Source organism: Pyrus communis, chromosome 9 (assembly GCF_041283825.1).
Source record: "Pyrus communis isolate YQ-2024b chromosome 9, ASM4128382v1, whole genome shotgun sequence".
NCBI lineage: Eukaryota > Viridiplantae > Streptophyta > Magnoliopsida > Rosales > Rosaceae > Pyrus > Pyrus communis.
The window spans coordinates 1,733,070-1,753,413 of record NC_142573.1 but is presented as its reverse complement, the minus strand read 5'-3'; the positions used below and the strand labels follow the sequence as shown (position 1 = coordinate 1,753,413).

The 20,344-nt window shown below is 38.3% G+C and overlaps 4 protein-coding genes across 12 annotated transcripts; 1 reads left to right on the top strand and 3 right to left on the bottom strand.

Annotated features, from left to right (window-relative positions):
* The first annotated feature begins 72 nt into the window (after nt 1-72).
* Nucleotides 73-3,007, top strand: LOC137739802 (RING-H2 finger protein ATL46). 6 transcript variants are annotated; one of them, XM_068479514.2, is made up of 3 exons: nt 73-358; nt 490-1,938; nt 2,770-3,007. In XM_068479514.2, exon 2 carries the CDS (start codon nt 757-759, stop codon nt 1,933-1,935), a length of 1,179 nt encoding a protein of 392 aa, XP_068335615.2. In that variant the 5' UTR covers nt 73-358; nt 490-756; the 3' UTR covers nt 1,936-1,938; nt 2,770-3,007. The 6 variants fall into 6 exon arrangements, with proteins under 6 accessions (XP_068335615.2, XP_068335616.2, XP_068335614.2 ...); XM_068479515.2 differs by having other exon boundaries at nt 90-358; nt 2,780-3,007; XM_068479513.2 differs by having other exon boundaries at nt 90-358; nt 2,774-3,007.
* Nucleotides 3,008-6,037: 3,030 nt separating this feature from the next.
* LOC137739274 (uncharacterized) lies at nt 6,038-7,224 on the bottom strand. Its single transcript, XM_068478828.2, has one exon. It carries the CDS (start codon nt 6,807-6,809, stop codon nt 6,330-6,332), a length of 480 nt encoding a protein of 159 aa, XP_068334929.2. The 5' UTR covers nt 6,810-7,224; the 3' UTR covers nt 6,038-6,329.
* A 2,816-nt stretch (nt 7,225-10,040) lies between these two features.
* LOC137740036 (uncharacterized) lies at nt 10,041-13,359 on the bottom strand. The gene is made up of 6 exons (XM_068479824.2): nt 12,985-13,359; nt 12,790-12,876; nt 12,475-12,651; nt 11,521-11,691; nt 11,198-11,410; nt 10,041-11,112 (listed from the first exon to the last, which is right to left on the bottom strand). Exons 1-6 carry the CDS (start codon nt 13,070-13,072, stop codon nt 10,319-10,321), a joined length of 1,530 nt encoding a protein of 509 aa, XP_068335925.2. The 5' UTR covers nt 13,073-13,359; the 3' UTR covers nt 10,041-10,318.
* Nucleotides 13,360-14,850: 1,491 nt separating this feature from the next.
* On the bottom strand, nt 14,851-20,062 carry LOC137739081 (potassium transporter 8). Of its 4 annotated transcripts, XM_068478564.2 has the most exons (9): nt 19,392-20,062; nt 19,206-19,285; nt 18,796-19,070; nt 18,628-18,681; nt 16,915-17,175; nt 16,780-16,832; nt 16,575-16,698; nt 16,239-16,493; nt 14,851-16,151 (listed from the first exon to the last, which is right to left on the bottom strand). In XM_068478564.2, the coding sequence occupies exons 1-9, from the start codon at nt 19,428-19,430 to the stop codon at nt 15,100-15,102; spliced, it is 2,193 nt and encodes a 730-aa protein (XP_068334665.2). In that variant the 5' UTR covers nt 19,431-20,062; the 3' UTR covers nt 14,851-15,099. The 4 variants fall into 4 exon arrangements, with proteins under 4 accessions (XP_068334665.2, XP_068334664.2, XP_068334667.2 ...); XM_068478563.2 differs by having other exon boundaries at nt 18,796-19,285; nt 19,392-20,061; XM_068478566.2 differs by lacking the exons at nt 19,206-19,285; nt 19,392-20,062 and having other exon boundaries at nt 18,869-18,992.
* Nucleotides 20,063-20,344: the final 282 nt, after the last annotated feature.

The window sequence follows — 20,344 nt, the reverse complement described above, 5'->3', positions numbered from 1 at the left end:
TCGCTTACGGTTGACCATACGATCCCCACGCGCTCCCTTCAGCACGTGGGAGCTAAACGTTAGTTTTCCTTTTTGGCACTTTTGGAACTCTCGCCACTGTCACCCTTCTGGCGCTCTCTGCTTCCATCAATCAAGAACTCTAGAGAGAGAAAGTGACACTTTTGGAGAGAGAAAGAGAAACCCAACTTCACTTTCCTCTTCTTTCCGCTGTACATTTACCACCGGAATCAAAAGGCCGGAGTCTTTAGGGTTTCTTCTTCTCTGCTGCAACTTGGAAGCTAGCAAAGAGCATCGTTTTGCTGCACAGCTTTTGAAAATTACATGAAAAATGGTGGATTCCTCAGAAGAATCAAGTTAGGTATGCTCCTTTTTTTTATTCCGCATTATTTTTGTCAGATTCTGTTGCATTATCAGTCATTTTGGTGTGAAAATTGAAAGCATACATACCGACAATAGAAGTTAGATAAAAATATTGGTATTTATCTGCAGGAAAATAGAAGTTGGGGATGGAAATCTGGCGATGATGGAAGAAGAACTGGGAAAAGTGATTGAATTTGGCTTTAATCCCATGAAAAATGAATTGGGTTTGTGTTTGATTAATCTCTGAGTAAAGAGAAGAGCATGGTCATTGGTTGTAACGATATATATGAACATTGAAGGGGCTCGTAGCGTAGTTGGTTAATAGCATTCGCCCTTGCATCCGAGCTCCGGTGTTTGATTTCACCCTCCCCAGTATTACTTGTATCAGAAGGCTTTATGATACCTCGAATGGCAGAGGGGAAAGATCTTAGATGGTTTTCTGGGCACACTCATTTGAAGATGTCTTGGGTTCAGCATCAAATCCAGGTTAAAGATGGTTATTTGAGCTACCCTCCTCCTTTTTCTCTTCAATCTTCACCCCCATATGCTGGAGCTTTTCGTAGTGAATCGAACTCGAATCCATCACCACCATCATCAGCCGGTTCAAGAATTAGTCCCGCTTTGCTTTTTATAATAGTGATTCTGGCTGTGCTGTTTTTCATCTCCGGTTTGCTCCACCTGCTCGTTCGATTTCTTACTAAGCACCCGTCTTCCTCAGCAGCTTCTCAGTCTAATAGGTACCCAGAAATGTCTACTGCTGATGTTCTTCAGAGACAGCTGCAGCAGCTCTTCCACCTTCATGATTCCGGTCTAGATCAAGCTTTTATCGATGCACTTCCTGTTTTCCAGTATCGTGATATTGTGGGTGCGAAAGAGCCGTTCGATTGTTCTGTTTGCCTTTGTGAGTTTACCGAGAAGGACAAGCTCAGATTGCTCCCTACGTGTAACCATGCTTTCCATATCAACTGTATAGATACTTGGCTACTATCAAATTCAACATGTCCTCTTTGTAGGAGTACCCTTTTTAATCCCGAGTATTCGATTGAAAACCCAATTTTTGATTTTGATGACTATAGAGAAGAAGAAGGGTATCCTGGTAATGGAGAAAACGGGTTTGCTTCAAGGCAAAAAACCTTGGACATTGACGAAATTGTTGTCGATAAGGGGATCTTGCCTGTGAGACTCGGCAAATTTAGAAAGGTAGATGCTGAGGTAGGGGAGACAGAAGGAGGAGAGGGTAGTAGCAGTAGATTGGATGCAAGAAGATGTTTTTCAATGGGTTCGTATCAGTATGTGCTTAACGATTCAGAACTTCGGGTTCCCTTATCAAATGATCAACTAGGCCGCAATGTAAGGCCAACAAGAGCGATAGAAAACAATGGTAATCTTTCAATTGATAGTGACATGGAGGGAAAGAAGATCAGCAGTGTGACTAAGGGTGAAAGCTACTCTGTTTCCAAGATCTGGCTCTGGTCGAAGAAGGGCAAGTTTTCAAGCTCGATAGATACACAGATGGGCATGCCTTCGTCTCTTAACACAGACTTGCCATGGATGAATAGAACACAACCAGAATGAGAGGTATATTCTTTATAGTTTCCATGGTTGCTTATTAATCCAATGATCAAAGCGTGTTACGCCTTGGTCTAGTTTCGCCTTTCCAAAATTTTTGTAATGCTAATTCTGTACTTGTGATGATTGATTGTGTACCATATCGCGTACTTTTTTAAAACCAGATATAATGTCTTGTGAAGAAGGGGTTTTCTAATGTTAGGGAATGACAATGCTGGCAGCCGAGATATGTTCTATGCCAAGGTTGTGGGAAATTTGCGTTAATCTTGTCACATGGATTGCGCTTTCGCGCATTTGTTTAACGCAATTTCAAAGTTGCGGAGGCTATGTACGTCGGAAAAGCAAATGTTGTTGTAGTTCGTTCGTAATGGGATCCATGGAATTAGCTCTAAATTGTTTGCAGTTAGAACTTCATTGCTTCTATCTTCTGTATATGTTTTTCTTCAAGATCCTTGTTTGGCAAAGATAATTTGAGACAAACAACAATCCAATCAATGCTGGTTTTAAGCGACGATTCTCCTGTTGAAGGTTTTGACCTTTGCCTTTAAAGGTCTCAATTGACAATTTTCATGAGCCAATCTATGGCAAGGAGAAATTAGTCATTGTGCCGAGCATAACCTGATATATCAAGTGTAATAATACAAGTGAATAAAATTTATAACACATGAAGTATCAGACTGTATTTCTGGCACATTGAAAAATATCTCTATTGCTAGGGGTCAATTCAAATGCATTTTCCTTTTCTTGCTTTTGATTGGTCGGGGAAGTGGTTTTCGCTCCCTCATTTTTTTTTCTCAAGCATTTTTTCATGTTTTTCCTAATCTTCGGACTGAATGATAGTAAGGGGCAGGGAAGCTGAAGAATGCAGAAAGTGGGGATCCATGAAAGCTGTGTGACAGACTGACAGAATCTTTTGCTTCTTGGGAAATGAGACCTTTTATTCAAAAATTGGGTGTAGTAGGTTCTCACTTTTTTGGACCCGGCTACTCTGCTCTCTCTCTCTGTTCTTGTACATTTCTATACTCTCTTATTTTGTACGGTTACGATTAAATCACTTTAATATTTTATATTAATTTTTTACGAAGATAATAAGATAAAAAATAATAATAATATAAAATGTTGATGTAGTTTAACCGTGACTGCATAGGAGGGATGAGAATTGTGAGGGCAGAGAAGCCAGGTCCCACTTTTTGGCCATTCCCATGTGGCCATGTTGAAATCAAAATTCCCCTCATAATTTTCAAAAATTTGTGCTGAAATAACAAGCAAAAAAGTTGAGGTTTCCACATTGTATTTTGTATTAACTCAAATAAGATAATAAAAAAAATTAACTATAACCAGTGATTTTGTTTTGGGAGAAGAGTTGTCAACTGAACTGGCTCCTAACTACTAAAAATATTGTTAAAAAAAAATTAAAGAGGTTGTACCAAGAAATAGATTTTGATTTTTTTTAAAGATCAGTAATTTACTTCTTCATGGGCCGAAAAGGTGCTAGAAGCATTTTATCTTCTTTTAACTACTATGATACTATCGTGTAATTCACACACATAAAAAATCGAATCCAAAACGTATGTTGTAAAATTCAAATATAAAGTTCGTCGCCAACTACTTGTGGTTTGGTAGTTTCAAGAAACAAATTTGAATGGTACTACTTTATGTGTTTACTTTGGGATTGGATTGGAATATGCAGATTTTTTTCCTGGGTCAAAAGCATCACACAGTCACCAATGCACCAACGAATAAATAAAAGTGTGAAGATGCCCTCCTTTATGTATTTTTGGGCTCCACAGATTCCCCTTGATAAGTACAGTAGAGATGTCCGCGCAACGAAAATCACAGGATAAGATAAATCACAGGATAAGATAGATTAGGGATTTGTCCCTTGTACATAGGCTATAGCTACGGCTGTGCGTTGAAAATCGAGATACATTTGTGACTTGCCCCTTGTACAATTGTATGGTACAAGTTAATTAGTGCTCGTCTGACGGTGTTTTTAGGAGAGCTGAAAGCGTTTTGTGGAAAAAATAAGATAGTTAAATTTTGAATTATCAAATGAGCAATCTTGATAACCAATAGCGTTTCGGTGCCCTATTGAGTAGGGGTCGGTGTTTGTAAAAATGTCGAGCTGAGAGGATTTGCCTGTATTTCGGTCATCCGATCAAGGACCCTCAAATGAGATAACCAGAAGTTTGTCTTCCCCGACCGGAAATATATCTTCATCCCGTTATAGTACTCATTACGCGACTGTGAATGATGTAGAATATTTCAAGAACAATATATATATATATATATATATATATATATATATATATATATTATATTGTATGATTGTATATAATAGGCATATGTATATGCGTGTGTTCTGTATTGGCAGAAAAGAGTTGGGTTCTTTGCCCAATAATTACATCTCTTCAATTTGAAGCATTGCAACTTTTCATTGTTGCTAACAGACATATCCATTGATTGGGTATCTGATCGCATACTTTATAACATATATGACCTTTGGGTAATTGGTGTTTTGTATCAGATATGTCTTTTGGATATACTACTGCAATAAGTTGTATCACATGGTGAAAAGGCATACTCAAACCAAATAATGTGTCTAACGGGTGCAATACTCTCTATATATTAGTAACATTGATATAAGAGAATATTCATTCAGAAATTTGTTGTCTACACAATTTTTTTGCTCTCTCTTCTCTCTCCACCACATTCATCAATTTCTTTCTAATTATTTATAAGGGAATACGATTAGGTTTTGCTAATCTAATATTTCATACTTTGTTGTATCCTGTAAGTGATTTGCCAATAACCTTTTAGCAAACTCATTCGAATAGGGGCAAATAACACTTTAAAAAAACGATTCAAGTCGTACCTCAAAATCATCATTTGGATTATTCTCTATATTTCTATATTTATTCTAACAAATGAAAGTTGACAAAAGATAATTATACTGGTTTGGTGCTCGGAGAAAGAGAGAAAATATAATGATGGAAAGGAAGATAAGAAAAGTGGTGATGATGGAGAAAGGGATGACATGCGGAAAGAAAAGATAAGCAACTTGCCCGAGCTTGTGGCTTTGTGGGTGCCTTCCTTGTCAAAACACCACACACAAGCACGCAAAGCAAATCCCTAGTAAAAGTCTAAACTCTCGTTTCCTAGTTAGGATTAATAAGGTGGATAACCCGACATATTTGAGGTACGTCGAAGGCAGAATAAAGTAATTGTGGTCAACGTGAAGGTAGAAGAGGTATGGTGGTATTTTTTTTTATTGGTAAGTAAGAGTTTTTACATTCGATTCTCGCTAAAGATGACTTCAAACCAAATTATTATAGCTAGCCTATTGTGAAGTTTAGCCAACTTGGCCATCCTTAGTGTAGATAATATCAAAAGTATTCAAAACTTAAAGGTAGAAGATGTACTTATTAAGAAAGTTGAGCTATTATTCCAAATCCCCTTCAAAATATGATGATTATATGAATAAATTTTTTGCATGTCTAATCCTCTCAAGATCTAGTTGGGGACGAATTCCAGGTCTGTATTCTATACAACATGTTATGGATTCGATTCATGGCGCTGGTGAACGATGGTAGTCAGAGGGGGCTGAAATGCTTCTATGAGTCTTCCCAGCACCTGGAAGAGTGGACTGGCATGGCGAAGCCACCATGTGGTTCCTTTTTTATTTTTATTTTTTTTAACAAATGATATTATCTATACTAAAGTGGTAGGTGAGTGAGTTAAACTTCACAATAGGTTAGCAATAATGTAGTTCGAATTCGCCGTTGGCGAAAATCAAACCTAAGACATCTCACTTACAAGTAAAGAAAAATACAACTAAACCGTAGTACTAAGTGATCATTTACCTTTACTTTTATTATCCTTGAATCTTATGAGTTATCTATTCTAATTCAATCATAGAGACCAAATGAGACTTAAAAGGACAACAATCAAGTCAGTAACACAAAAACAACTTACATACAATGAAAATGTCAAGTTAATGCTCGTGATGTCGGTAAGCTTGTAGACCGACATCACGACGTCTCACTTGCATGCAAGTTTCTGTGTAGTAACACAAGCATTGAAGAACTTTCCGAACCAACAAATACACTTCCAACCAGAGAGAATATATAAATTTTAGCCAGGAATCAATATTTCATGATCTGCCATTTATTAATTAAATGAACAAATGAAACAATGAAAAAAATCTGATCGTATATTTTCAAACTTAACCAACAGTCAGGGCTTCCTAAATAGCAAAATAATCAAACGCCGCCGCGCTCCTCTATTCTCCTCCGCCGTCAACTCTCCCGCACAACCCAGCGCGCAGCGCACCGAACACCCACCATCAATTTCCTCGGCCTTCTTTCACACACTCTCTACATTCGCTCATCACGTGACTCTCACGTCAAGGAGGGGGAGTCGTTACTCAAATCCATCGACGACTTGGCCGACGCCGGAATCGACGCGTACCGGCACGAGAAATCCCTGTACAAATAATCATCACTCAAATTACCGTTCTGCCCCGGTCCTTCGTCGAAGTTGAGGGCGTAACTCATGGGGTCGTATTGGAATTTCACGGACCGCCTGGGGTTGTTTTTGTTGAACCGCCGGATGAAGGTCTTCCACTTGGGACCCGCAAGGAGCTCCGACCACTCCCGGATCTTCTTCCAGCCGCGGTTCCACCACAGACCCTCGCAGTCACCGGTGGAACGGATCCGCTCCCACGACCCGTCGGGAGAGGAGGGTTCGGATCCAAAGCAGGGGATCCAGAAACAGCACCCGCTTCTCCTCGCGAGCATCAATTCTTCCCCGTCATCGGATTCCGCGGCGGAGTCCGTTTTCGGATTCGGAACGGCATCGTACGTGATTTTTGATGCCATTCAAAACAGAAAATTAGGTGAAAATTAGGGCTCGGAAATCAGAGGGAAAATTGGGCAGAGAAAGAGAAAGATTTAAGGATTTTCGATTTGGGTAAAATCCCTAAATCCATAAATCTTTCTCTTTCTGCAAACCCTAACGCCCTCTCTCGATCGATTGCTTTCTGGATTTTCTGATCCGGGAGCGAGGAGTATGAGGGAGACAAATATAGGTCGATATGTAACGGAATTCTCGCTGGAGGTGAAATGTATTTTACCGGGCACCGGCTGCCAGGTGTTAATCGGAGAACCAGCAAAGTTTTAACGGTCGAATTTGGTGAGTTTACCAAAGAGGGTCCTCTGTGGCGCGGGAGCCAGGTCAACGTTAACTGGACGCGATGAGGGTAATATTGGAAATTTGGTAGTTTATGTAATTCCATCTGTCACTGGCGGGAACAGACTGTTTGTGATTAATCATATTTTTAATTTATATTATCAATTCCAGGTTAATTATGGGGGAATTTTTTTATCATCAATTGTTTTATTAAACAGATTGGTTTGTCCAAAACCTAGAAAATGAATCGCATATTACGCTTTATTAGAGTGCTGGAAAACAATTATGTTTATGCACTTTGATTCGGGTTTAATCCTCATAGATCCTTCTACCTCCTAACAATTAATAATTTAACTCACTAACGTTATCGTTTGTAAAAAAGAATTTAGAAATTGAGGACTCATTTAGAAGTGCTTTTAAAATGACTAAAAATACTTTTGGTGAAAATGTTTTTGGAACCAATCGTTCGTAAAAATGCAAGTGAATCCTGAAAAAGCACTTGATGAAGCACTTCAAGTGCTTTTGGAATCCAAAAATATTTTCTCTAAAATCGTTTTTAATCATTTTAAAATGACTTCCAAACAAGCTTGAATGAAGAACATTGTAAGATACCGTCAAGGGTTATTAGTTCTAACATGGACTTCCTTCTTTTTAGATTTCTGGGTACTAACTTGAAAAATGAAATCTGCATGTCCATTCAGGTCATTATACTTTTTTTTTTTTCCTTCTGTTTTTTTTTTCTTTTCATTTTTGTCAAAGGAAGTAGGCTGGCTGGCTAGCTGGGTTTGACTGAGCATGAAGCACATTTAATCTTTTTCTTTTCCTTGACCAACAAGTAAGCACCTATTTTTTCCTCCCTTGAAGTTGAAGCAAATTGTTGACTTCTAGGATCAACATCGTTTTCTTAGAAAAGAATAATGCGTTTTTTTTTTCCTATATATTATTCTTCTTTACCAATAATATTTCAGACAGAATAAGAACGCATTTTTGAAATTCATCAATTAAAAGATACAGATGAAAAAATTCAAATGTTGAAACTTTAGTCGTGCATGATTTCATGATTTGGCCAAGTAAATTGATGGATATATTGATATAAGTCCAATCAAACTTGACCTACTGCTAGGGCAAAATTATATATAAACACTCAAAGCAAAATATTCAAAGCTTGTTTGGCATCATAGAATTTAAAAGTCCAATTTTATCCTTTTGAGTTGTTCACGTAACAGAAATGCTAAACACACACGTCTTTTTTTTTTATCAGACACGCTCATGTTTAATCATATTAGTTGTTTTCGTTTGATTTAATTACTCTGATGATCAAAAATAAAGAACGGTGCAAAAAAATCTAAAAAATGTATGTGGAAATTAGCTCTTTTTTAAAAAGTTGTACCTCGTTATGTATGCATTTTCCTGCTGAATAGGTCAACTGCTATATATAAGATCATAAACATGTTTTAAATTTTTTTATTTTTTATTTTAGACTTTTACTTGTATATGTAATGATTATCTAGAACATGTTTGAATGAACATGAAGTCGCATAGATACAGCATGAACCCTAATATTAATCAACGACGTATTGGAGCGTTTAACTAAGTCCTTTGTTTGCTAACCCACTGGTAAGGATGGCCTACTAACGCAAGAGGCTTAGAGCGTGCTTAAAGTAACTTTACAAGATTAGTGAACAAATTTCAAACACCATGACCTCGTTTGACCAAGGCTTCATCACCCAGCAATCGCTTTTATACCCTACTTAGTTACAAGCCTACACTACCAGACTCAGTGCTTAACTAGTCCTTAACTAGAACTAATTAATCATCTACTAGAAATTAATTAACTAGTGAGAGTTGAATCTGTAACAAGTCAAAATATTTAATGCATGCATGACGCTAGCACTAAATCAAATACTATTCTGTGTGCATACATATTTCAAACAAATTTAGGCCATGATGGCTTAAGAGAAAATATTAATCATACCTAGATAAACTTGAACGACTGAATTACTGGGTACACGCATTCAAATTATACTACACCCAGCTAGTTATTCAGTCCTATTTTTTTTTATATTTAATTTCCTCTTCAAACTTTGAATCTTTCTGCATTAGGGTTTCAATTTCGTTCATGCTTCCTCACATGAAACCAGTTCTCTTACGCGTTTGAACGGGCACTCAAATTCAAACTATATTATTTTCATACATTTTTTAGTCAAACAAAACAAGCTTACCATATTTCTCTCTATAAATACCACACCCTACTTTACACAATTTTATAACTCCAAGCAAAATCATTCAACTCATTAGAACCCAGTGACTCCAATATTGTCCAGTAATCATGGCCAGAGAAATCATCACACGCGAACGTTTCGTTGTTGCCCTACTTCTGGTGAGCTTTGTTTTGCTCTTTGCCGCCGTCGAAGCCCGTCCTCTTCACGAGCATGGTTCTCACGTTCATCACCAGATTCATCGTCACCCCCACAGCCACCGGGAGCATCACAATCCAAGGAAGACCGCCAGTCCGAGCGGAGGCGGTGTTGTTAACTATTTTTCTGATGTTCTTTCCCTCTGGGGAGTCAAGAATTCTGGTCCAAGCCCCGGCGTCGGCCATTAATATTCCATGCACAAAAATGAAGTGGTGCTAGCTAGCTTCAAGCTCCATATGTCAGTCTATAGGGTTCGAAGGAACTGCTCGTGTTAATACGATATTGCACGTGGCAGTCAGAAAATAAGAAATTACACTGTTTGTATTTCCTAGTTTAGGTAGTCAAATTTATACGATTGTGTAAAAAAGTATCATTTTTTAATTTGCTCAATATTCTAATACTAAAGCTATATATTTCGAATTTACATGTTTGGATTTTATTTTGGTTTTAATAAGTTGAAACTATTAATCTCCGTTGGAACTGAATACATGATGAGCCATATGGTAGCTGAGAATTATATTTCATGGGCCTGCTTGTTAGCTGTAGTTCATGATCCATTACCGAAAAGTACATTCAATCTAGCCAATATGATTAAGTCTACATCTGAAAACCGGCACTGGCTTTGATTCTTTGGATCTCTAGACACAGGAAAATGCAGACCTAAGCTGAGGTATAAAACTTTCACATTTCCTTGAGAAACGACTCTCGGAAAGCTAACATTTCCATGAGAAAATAAGAAATACAACATAAGGGATGATATTCTTGTTTTCTTTTGATGGGAATCAGTAACCAGAGGAATTATAATCCATATAATTGAAACGCTGTCGAATATTTTGGTGGTTATATCTAGAATCTCCATAGTCTACTGCCTTTATCACCACAGCTTCACGCCGTCCATCCTGTTCTTGGACGGCCCCAAACACAATTTCGTTTGTCTCACTGCTCTCCTTGTAGTATGTAGTCGGGTTTGTTGAGTAATGCCTGTGATGGTGCTGCTGCAGCTGCATCTGAAGTTGTTGCTGCTGCTGTTGTTGATGTTGCTGACATTCACCCTCCCATGAATTATAGTAAGCTTGACTTTGCTTCGAATGGCGAGGCTTCTCCAGGTCTTTGGTCATGTATGGGTAGGTTTTATTTGGGGTTGGGGATCTCGTTTCTAATGATGGAGGCTCGTCTTCGTCTGGAACCACATAGCTGTCTTGCATGGGCCAAGCATTTGAATGTTTATTAGCTTCATGATACTGCTGCTGAATGTGATATTGTCGGGGCTTACTTCTAAAGCCCGTAAATATTCCCCCAAAGATTTCAGACACAGCCAAGCCAGTGTTGAGGACGATCTTCCCTAGTGAACCAAAGAAGCCGTCATCTAGTTTCTCAGTTTCATCTTCATTTGGAATTAAAGGGGGCCTGACGGATTTAGGAGGCCTCTGATATGGTGCCACTGTTGCAGCCCTATGTATAGTTCTTTGATCCTGTAAATAACTTATATCATTTGACGAAAACATTGCTTGCACCCTACGCTGCAGCAGTGCCAGCATGTAACCAAAGAATGCAGCTGCAATCAGCATTGCTATTCCTGCAACGATCGAGAACAGATTTTAAAGAGCTGCATCACCTAAAGCAAATTACACTGTTGAAAGTCCATACTTTTTTAGTTATACCTAAACCGAAAGTTCCATCATAGCGGTCGTTACAGTCATCATAGTGGAGTTGGATCTCCCGAATTGCCTGGTTTCCTCTGTCAATAACCAAAAGAGAGCAGCTGCTACTGACGTATATCACATCAAAATCACTAGAAAACTTTGCATCTTCACTTGGACCATCAACATGACCACCTCCTCTGCCCCATTTTCCACCAGCAATAGTCGTAACCCCTATATAAGGGTGAAATAAGTTTTTCGTGCCATTACGTTTAGCACAAGAATTACAGAAGAAAGGGGTGATTCCTTAACAACTGTGATGCCTTAAACATCCAGAGACTTACCGGTGTCACTTATCTTCCTGATAGCCATATTCATTGTGTCTGCGATATAAATATTTCCTCTATCATCCACAGTCAGCCCTTTTGGGTGGTTCATTCTTGCTTCTCTTGGCCTCCCGTCCACATACCCAGAGTAACCCTCAGGTGATCCAGAAATCAACTTGGGTCGGCTATCTGCATATCGTTCATTCAGCATATAAAAGAATACGATAGGTTCTAGCAAAATAAAAACAGATAGCAAGCAAGCATCACCTAGGAACTGAACTGAAATTAATTCTACAACAAAAGTGATAATTTGAAGACTGTAGTTTGCATATTTCATTGATATTATTTTTTATCATTTTAATGACTGAATATACTAACAAATGCAAATAAAGATGAAATTACAAAAGAAAAAGTGGCATGCCAAATCATTAACCGATAAATGACAAAGATTTTATCTTGAAGAAGCTTAAAGGTATTAATGAAGATGAAATACAACGAACCCAAGTTTCCAGTGTTAAAGTAAACAAATCTAGCTTAGGTTAAAAACATGAGTAAACAAGAAGCTTAACTGGTCATTAGAGAATCGTGGTCGCAAACCAAAAGAAAAGTAAATCTCCAAAAAGATAGCAATTGATTAACCAGAAAGTACAGGCTTCCACTAAACAAAAGCATATAAAAGCAGCAACGGTACTTTTTATAAATGAATGGAATTTGGCAAAGAGTTGAAGTAAAGAAAGGAATCAGAAAAACAATGCTTTAAGTACAAATTCTAATGTCTTGCACATCAACACGAATAGAAAATTTAACTATTCAGGTTGAACTGATGTGGGCGTAGCCTTACTAGCCACATTGCCTATGCACACGAGTTCGAATCTCCCTAACTGGGTCCATGGATATACATTAGTAAAACAAGCAACGAGAGCAGTGATATAATGGTACAATTCAAGAGTTAGGGCAGCGAAAGCGGCTTACAACGAGACAATGGCATTGAGATCTTGTAGATGTTACTATTTTCGGAATCCAAAACCAGAAGCTCTCCACTTGGGGATAATTCAACTGAATGTGGTTCAATTCCAAGCTTACTTCCATCGAACACCGTATCCACGGTATATCCACCTTCAAATTTGATCATCGAACGGCTAGAAACAGCTGAAAATTTGGACCCCATTAACCTCATAAACCTCACCATTGCAAAGAACATTCTCTAATTACCACATTAACAACCAAACAAAACACACTAATTACAAACATGCTCAAAATTTGGAAAATGTGAGTTCGCAGAAATACCTGAATTGGTTTTTGAGGTGGATTTCAGTGACCAGAGCCATTTGAAAAGAGCAGAAACCACATTGGAGACAACCCCAGTTACAATTTCTGCATATACATACACATATACATATATGTGAAATCACAAGATTACCAATTGAAGCAAATGAGGAATTTGAAGCACAGTGGGGGTATAAAGTTGGATACTTTACTCACTTGCAGGAGGTGTGGCAGATGCTCCTGAAGAGAAATCCCCAGAGAGAAGCAGAAAAACCAGAAGCAATGCAACCAAATTCCTCACCATTGATGCTGTTTTGGATGATCAGAGCTGAGCATCTAAGAGCAGAAGAATGCTCACTCACTCACACCTGAAGATTTGAAAGGTCAGAGCTTGTAGGAAATCCACTTAAGTAGGAGACCCAACAGACAGTGTTCCGTTACTTTTTCTACAAATTAATCAGTGAGAGTGACTCTTTCTAGAGAGATAAAAAGAGAGGGGGGAGAGAGAGAGAGAGAGAGAGAGAAGGTAAAAGAGACAAACAGGGTATAGAGAATTTGGAAGGTTTGGCAGTACTGAACAGTGAACGCAATGAACCTCTCAATGTTAAGGAAAAGAAAAGGTAAAGGAGAGAGAGATCTCACTGCTGTGAAATAAAACCAAGAGGAGGGAATCATATCCTCTGTTTTTACATTTTTTGGGTTTTAAATTTGTGTTTAATTACAGTGGGTGCTAATTACTTCGCTCAGAAGCCTTACAACTAAAAAGTTTTTGCAGTAGTATCTCAAGTCCATCAAGTACTATTGTGTATTTGAACTTTTTCATATGACATTATATGATTGACATAATATCACCGTTTTGACATCTAAGTTCAATAGCGTCATTTCGTTATAAGGGTGTGGTTGTTCATACTTCTTTCTAAATCGGGCAAAGCACAGCATCGTCAGTTGATGTTGTGCTGTTTTGGAGCATCCACAGAAATTGTCCATAAAAACTGCGACTTCAGTCTTCAGACCTGTAGGCTGTAGGCCTGTAAATTACAAAGAAAGAGTGACGACGCTTGTACAATAAAATCAATTTACAACTCTCCAAGTTACTTCAATTATTTGTTCTACATTTGTTGTTTTTGTTTAGAGTTGTGTTATTTACATACCTATTTTTACGTTCTACATAATACTCTCAGTTTGTCGCCTTCTAATCGAATAAATCGAAAGAGGACCACCTTTGTTTATTGTTATCTTTTTGGTTTCTTAACCCTCATCACCTCTCATCACGTGCTTATTAGATCTCACTGGTCATATGCTAACAAACTAAAGGGGTCTCTCGTGACCTTAGGAATGTTTTTAATCCTCTATGAATCTTTGTTTTTCCTTCAATAGTCAACAAAAGCATTCCTGCAAGAGAAACGAAATATCACTATAACGGTAACTCAAACTCAATCGCATATTATTATGTGAATAAATTAAAAGGAATTGGTATTAGCACTCCAAAAATTTCATTCTACATTCCTCTCACAAGTGTATTTTTTTTCTTCTAATTATAGAAAACTTGGAGTGCCAAACGAGATTTTTAGAGTGTTAATAACAATTTTCTAAATTAAAACACGATGACAATTTAAATTGACTTTAAATATCACTTATGGCATCTCGGTATAGATAAGTCTCTCTCGTGTCCTCCTAAGGTTTCTTTTGGAGTAGGGCTTTCAACAATCATGACTCGTCCACGTGAATTAGCACCGACTCCCATTCCCATCATTATCACATTTATTTTTGCAATTCGATCTTTCTACTATATAATCATGGAAGTAGTTCATCACTTTAGAATTAGATGAAACGATGAAACGCAGTCATAGAACCTCAATAAAATTTTATTCCATTAAATAGAATCAACTGTATAAATCTTAGAACGTTATTGAGCTTGATTTTGCCTCAATTCTTCCATGAGCTCTAATTACTTCATGTATTTTATTAAAGTCACGAATCGCAAACATAAATGTAGAAAAATTGATTACAGCAACGTACTCCTTTCATAACTAAGTTCAAATCCACCGTACCAGTTTGAATTATATCAGAATATCACCCGAATAAAAAAAATGCTGATTTGATCAAGAATAATGTGCTAGAAGCTTTACAAACTGAACCCAAATAACAAGCCCAAAACTTGGCCCAACTCTCTTATTGATGTTAGCATATATTTACTGAGGAGGCATGCTCAGCACCATCAGAAGCACTTTGCATTGCCCAAGAGCTCTACAAGTTTTTACAGTGTAAGGGGAGCATAAAATGCCATGATGTAGAGTACATTTGAGTACAAGTTGTACCGTATACGCAGAATTATACGTGGTAGACCATCCCAACCTCTAGAGTAGATGCATGAGGAATGCTCAAAGCATAGCTCGGCCCTCGAAAATTCCTCCTCAAGAAATCGTACCCGAAATTGATCACTATTTTCTTCATAAAACTTGAACCTCTCTTCGCCTTCACGTACGAGTGGCCTAATATAAATGCCATTCCTGCCTCCCTTGCTTCCATCAGTTCCTGCAGCTCCTCTACTGCTTCCCTATCGATTCGTGGGGTTTCTGGAACAACAAACCTCACCCTCTTCTTTGCCTTTTCTGTAGGCCTTATCTCCTGCAACTCCGAGGTGCTTGCTATTTCGGAAAAATCTGCCTCGTCTACAGACATTCTTATGCCATCTAAGTTTGATGATGAAGTTCCAACAACTGTCATTTTCTCATTGTCTTCCAACTGTTCTGGACTTAGATTGCATTCTGGTCTCTCTGACCGAATGAACTCTGCAATACTGCAAACCAGATCCCTTTCGAATTCCACGTCATCCTTGTGAACATCACGGTAACCATAGCGTGCTATGCATCTATATAGCCGGTATTCCTTTGGACCAACTCTTCCCACTAAGAATCTTTCCTCGGGTCTGACATGTGGGACTGGGACGGATTTGATGCAGAGGAAAACTACAACTTGATGGAAAGCAGGGAGGTTGGTAACAAAGTGAGAGAAAATAGCCGGGATCCCAGAGACAAGCTCAGTGTGTATAAGGCCAATTCCCCGGACTCGAACAATCCCTAGAGTAGGACCTAAACTGAGGAGCCAGTTGATGGAGACTTTATTTTGGACATCAAACTCGTACTTCTTGAAGGTGCCGTAGTGCCAAACATACATAACCATTAAGAAGATGAATGAAAGAGCAACCGGGACCCAAGCCCCTTCACGAAACTTTATGAGCGATGCTGAGAAGTAGAGTGCCTCAAGGGAGCCGAAGAATAATATAAAGCAAACTGCCCAGAAGAGGCTTTTGTGCCAGCACAAGACTATGACTAGAGACATAAGGCAGGTAGTTACCAGCATGACAGTTATGACGGCCAAACCTACATGAAGGTAAGACAGAAATACATTATACAAAAGCTAACACGCACACGCACGCACCAAAAAGTTAAGGTTGATGTGGATGGTACCTGATGCGTTTCCCATGGATTTTGTGTCTCTAAAACCAATGGTAACAGCCAAGCATAGCAACATCAAAGTCCAGTTAATCTCGGGGATGTAAATTTGACCATGTATTTTCGAAGACGTGTGGATAATTTTGACCCTTGGAAAGCAACCCAAAGCAGAACATTGTTTGATTATCGAGAAAGTTCCAGTTATGATGGCTTGACTTCCCACCACCGCAGCGAGTATGGCTATTGCCAAAACTGGCCATCTTATTTTCTCTGAGACAAGGAGAGAACTCTAATTAGCTCGGTCGTACAGTTTACAAGTTAATAACTGCTGCAAGTTTGGTAGACACATACCAGGAACTGATTCATAGAAGCCAATCCGATAATCACTTGCTACGATATGATGCCTAGAAAGGTATGCAGCTTGTCCCATATATGCTAGAATCAGCGACGGGTAAACCACAAAGGTGAAAGCAATCTGCAACATAAAATGCAACGGGCTACTTAGTACAATGGAAAATCTCCAATTAACCAAATATAGTCCATTCAGTCCGGATACCTTGATTGACGTCTGTGAAAAGTGTCCGAGATCAGCAAACATAGCTTCCGAGCCTTCAAAAGATAAACAAGATAATGTCAGAGAAGGTAAACTAAGCATCCATGAAAAGAAGGTTTACTATACAGACTCTCGTACCTGTCATACACAATAGTATACCGCCCAAGGACATCCAACCTCCCTTTCGGGTCTTCTTCAAAAATTTGTACATGTAGTATGGAGAGAGTGCTTGATAAACATGGGGATTCCAATGGAAGATGTTGTATACACCAATGGAACTGATGCACAAAAGCCATGTGATCACAATTGGTGCAAACAAGAACCCTACTCTGTGGGTCCCGTAATGTTGAAGGGCAAACAGAAATACGAGTATGACACAAGCAACCGGGACTTCAACATCTGCAGAAACCACACATTATGAGGAATTACAATAAGTTCATAACCAATTTATTGAGTTCAGGTAAGAAACCATGGCATAACTTGCCCGTAATTCATCAAAGATATAGGCAAACTATCTGGATTGCCAACCGTCATAGTAGGAACGTGTATAAAGCAACATATTAAGCAGGAAAAACGACGAGAATAGTATATTCTAATTGTATTATATCTTAACATGCATATGCTTAAAACGAGATGCAACCGAAAATTTTCTGTTAGCAAGTACAAGAAAATTAAAGTTGGCAGGATCATCGACAAAAGAGGTTAAACGATACTAATTGTGAAAAAAAAAAAAGCACACACAAATATACAGTGTGACCGATATAAGGCGAAGATCTAACTAGAACAGTTTAAGCACTTTGAAAATAGACTGATGAGATGGTGACTTCATTCAGGTTGATAAAATGTTTTAATCAGCAGCAAGCGGGTCAAGGCTCGATACCAAAGTCATGATTATGTACGTCTGATCAGAGGCTGATTAGTGATTAGGACACAGGTCATAATTCATAATCTTATCGACAAGTTTAACTATGGCCATATTGCCAATCAGATTCAAAGCAATGAAAGCGATACAATGTCTGCTCTAGGTCGCTCTTTTAACTTTATCTATACTAATCAGTCTTATCCTAAATTAATCACCTTTCTTCTTCATCTTGTAGCTAAATGTTACTTTATAAAAGACAAGACTTTTTACTCTCATGAAATTTAAACTTTGTTTTTTTCAGCCACTTGTTTCGCCTTTAGTTTTCTACAAACAAGTTTAATCAAATGTCGACAGAAAAAAGAACAGAGAAAAACTAACCAGGTGTTCCACTAATCAATTTTTATTAGCTTGGTGGTGATTTAACTTTACTTAAAGCAGGCTAATTTGTCTTAATTTTTTTGTAGGGTCACCGCCATAATGTTTTCATTTATCCCAAATTTTGTTATTGCCTGCCTTGTCACTTACTCCGCGTCTGCGCAATAGAAACCAAGAGAAAGCTTCTGAAATTTAGAACATCCATGACTTTGGATTAGCTTCTGCAAAAACTAAGATTTTGATACCAAAACATGATTTGCATCTGCTAATAGTCTCTTTGCAGATATATTCGGAATAGATGCAAAGATATCACTAAGCAGCTTCGATTTTTAGAATTCTCTTTGCCGTGTTAGAGGTCTTAATCCTGATTAACTACTCAAAAATATCTAAATAATTCTGTATTGATCATGAAGTCATGTTTCCGCTGTGCGTATTTTAGTATCCAACATTTCTATTAGCTCCTAAATTAGAATTGGAAAGTTATATTCAATCTAGATGATGAAGAATGCAGAGAATATCAACCACATAACCAAAATCCTTAACTCAATATTCTCCTAAAACAATGTAATTGATTTGTAGGATCAGATTAAAAGCTCCGGCAGCGAAGAGCTTACATCGATGCTGCTCTTTCGACATGGAGAGCTCCAGCCCCGAAACAGCGGAAAAAACTGCATCCACAAATAAGCAAATTCTAATCACTCAAAATCCCAATTTCCACAAGTTTCAAACCTAAAAAACCAATAGCATGATATTGATGATGATATATATAACCTCAAAAGTACCAGAAATTGCTGGTGTGAGCACCCCATCACCAATAACCATACAAGTTCCAATCAAAGCCAGAACAAGCAGCACCTTTTTCAGCACCTTATGCTTCTCCAATGTCGATTTCAAACTCGACCCGAAAGCGCTGTTGGCCGCCGGAACAACCCCATCTTTGCTGTACTCCGATAGCTCCTCATCTGCCAGCTGGCAATTGGGCAAGGAGCTCACCCTGGCGTGCCGGGAAAGCAGAGAATACAGAGCAAAAGTCCCACCTTCGCCATTGTCGTCGGCTCTAAGCACAATAAACACATATTTCACTAATGGAATCAGCGTCAATGTCCAGAAAACAAACGAGAGAACCCCAAAAATCTCCTCATTGGTTTCTGAGTGGTGAATATCTTCTGCAAAAGTGCTTTTGTAAACATACAGAGGAGAAGTGCTTAAATCTCCATATACTACTCCCAGGCTCTGGTAAGCCAGAGTTAACAGCGTCTTCCATGAATCTTTCTGCAACAATTAAGCAGAAGCACAAGAAGCACTTATCAGAAAAGCTGAGAATTTGAATTGGGGTAGTGAAACACTCACACTGACAACACTCGGCCGCATGTATTACCTTGATTGGATGGCTGCGGCTCACCCCCTCCAGATCCATGACTGGCTGTCTAGAAACTATACACAATCCATTTTTTCAAGGAAAATAAAGAAAACCCAGTTCAACCAAGTCGAGAAAAACAAGAAATTGGACAGAAAAAATAGCAAAGATTGGATTTTTATTTATTTTTATTGTGGTACTAGTACTAGTTTTAGACCAACCAATGCAAACAAATAAAGATAAGAACAAACCAGAATACCAGAAAAAAGAATATAGAGGATGGTAGGATGGTTGGGAACTAGGGATTGGAGCTGCAGAATGGAATATGAAAAGAGAGAGAGAGAGAGAGAGAGAGAGAGAGAGAGTGGAGGAGAGAGAAAATGGGTCTTAACGTCTTTATTTTTTGTGAAAACAAATGGTAGGTTTGAGTTTGGTTCTCTCTTTCAGCTAAAAAGTTGTTTGTTCTAGAGAGATGGAGATGTGGAATCTTTCTGAGTAGGTTATCCTCTCCACTTGGCTAGTTGGCTGTGTCTGAGAGAAGAGAACACTGGGAGTGGGGGAAAGTAGTGCTCTGTAAACAAGCATGCACTCACTGCAATTTTCTTAACAATTCACGCTCATCTCCGAAACCCACCATAGATATATATATATATATATATATATATATTTAGAGTTATAGTTATAGTTATAATCTGACACAGCAATGAAACTGCAACCCATCAAATGCGAGACTGCAAGCTCCTCACTTGTCAATGAATCATTGGTCTTTATCTGGAACCCAGGGCAAATATCCAGAGTGGCATTTTTGCAGTTTCATGGTGTTTGATGGGGAAAAGTGTAATTTAAAGAATTTAATAAGTTAAGGACTAAAAGCGCAAAATCTTTTTGTTTTGTTGTTCACTAGTGTCCACGGGATTTTACAAAGATATAATATAGTGAAATGGGTGTGCTCTGCGTGTTATAGTGTTTTTTGG

Excerpts from the sequence above, each read along its gene's own strand:
- LOC137739802 (XM_068479514.2), top strand. The coding sequence starts at position 757 with ATGATACCTCGAATGGCAGAGGGGAAAGATCTTAGATGGTTTTCTGGG.
- LOC137739274 (XM_068478828.2), bottom strand. The coding sequence starts at position 6,809 with ATGGCATCAAAAATCACGTACGATGCCGTTCCGAATCCGAAAACGGAC.
- LOC137740036 (XM_068479824.2), bottom strand. The coding sequence starts at position 13,072 with ATGGTGAGGAATTTGGTTGCATTGCTTCTGGTTTTTCTGCTTCTCTCT. Across the intron at positions 12,877-12,984 it reads ATCTGCCACACCTCCTGCAA|AAATTGTAACTGGGGTTGTC; the intron begins GTGAGTAAAGTA and ends ATGTATATGCAG. Across the intron at positions 11,113-11,197 it reads TGATGGAACTTTCGGTTTAG|GAATAGCAATGCTGATTGCA; the intron begins GTATAACTAAAA and ends CGATCGTTGCAG.
- LOC137739081 (XM_068478563.2), bottom strand. The coding sequence starts at position 19,430 with ATGGATCTGGAGGGGGTGAGCCGCAGCCATCCAATCAAG. Across the intron at positions 17,176-18,627 it reads GTCGAAAGAGCAGCATCGAT|ATGTTGAAGTCCCGGTTGCT; the intron begins GTAAGCTCTTCG and ends TGGTTTCTGCAG. Across the intron at positions 16,494-16,574 it reads CTTCTATGAATCAGTTCCTG|AGAAAATAAGATGGCCAGTT; the intron begins GTATGTGTCTAC and ends TCCTTGTCTCAG.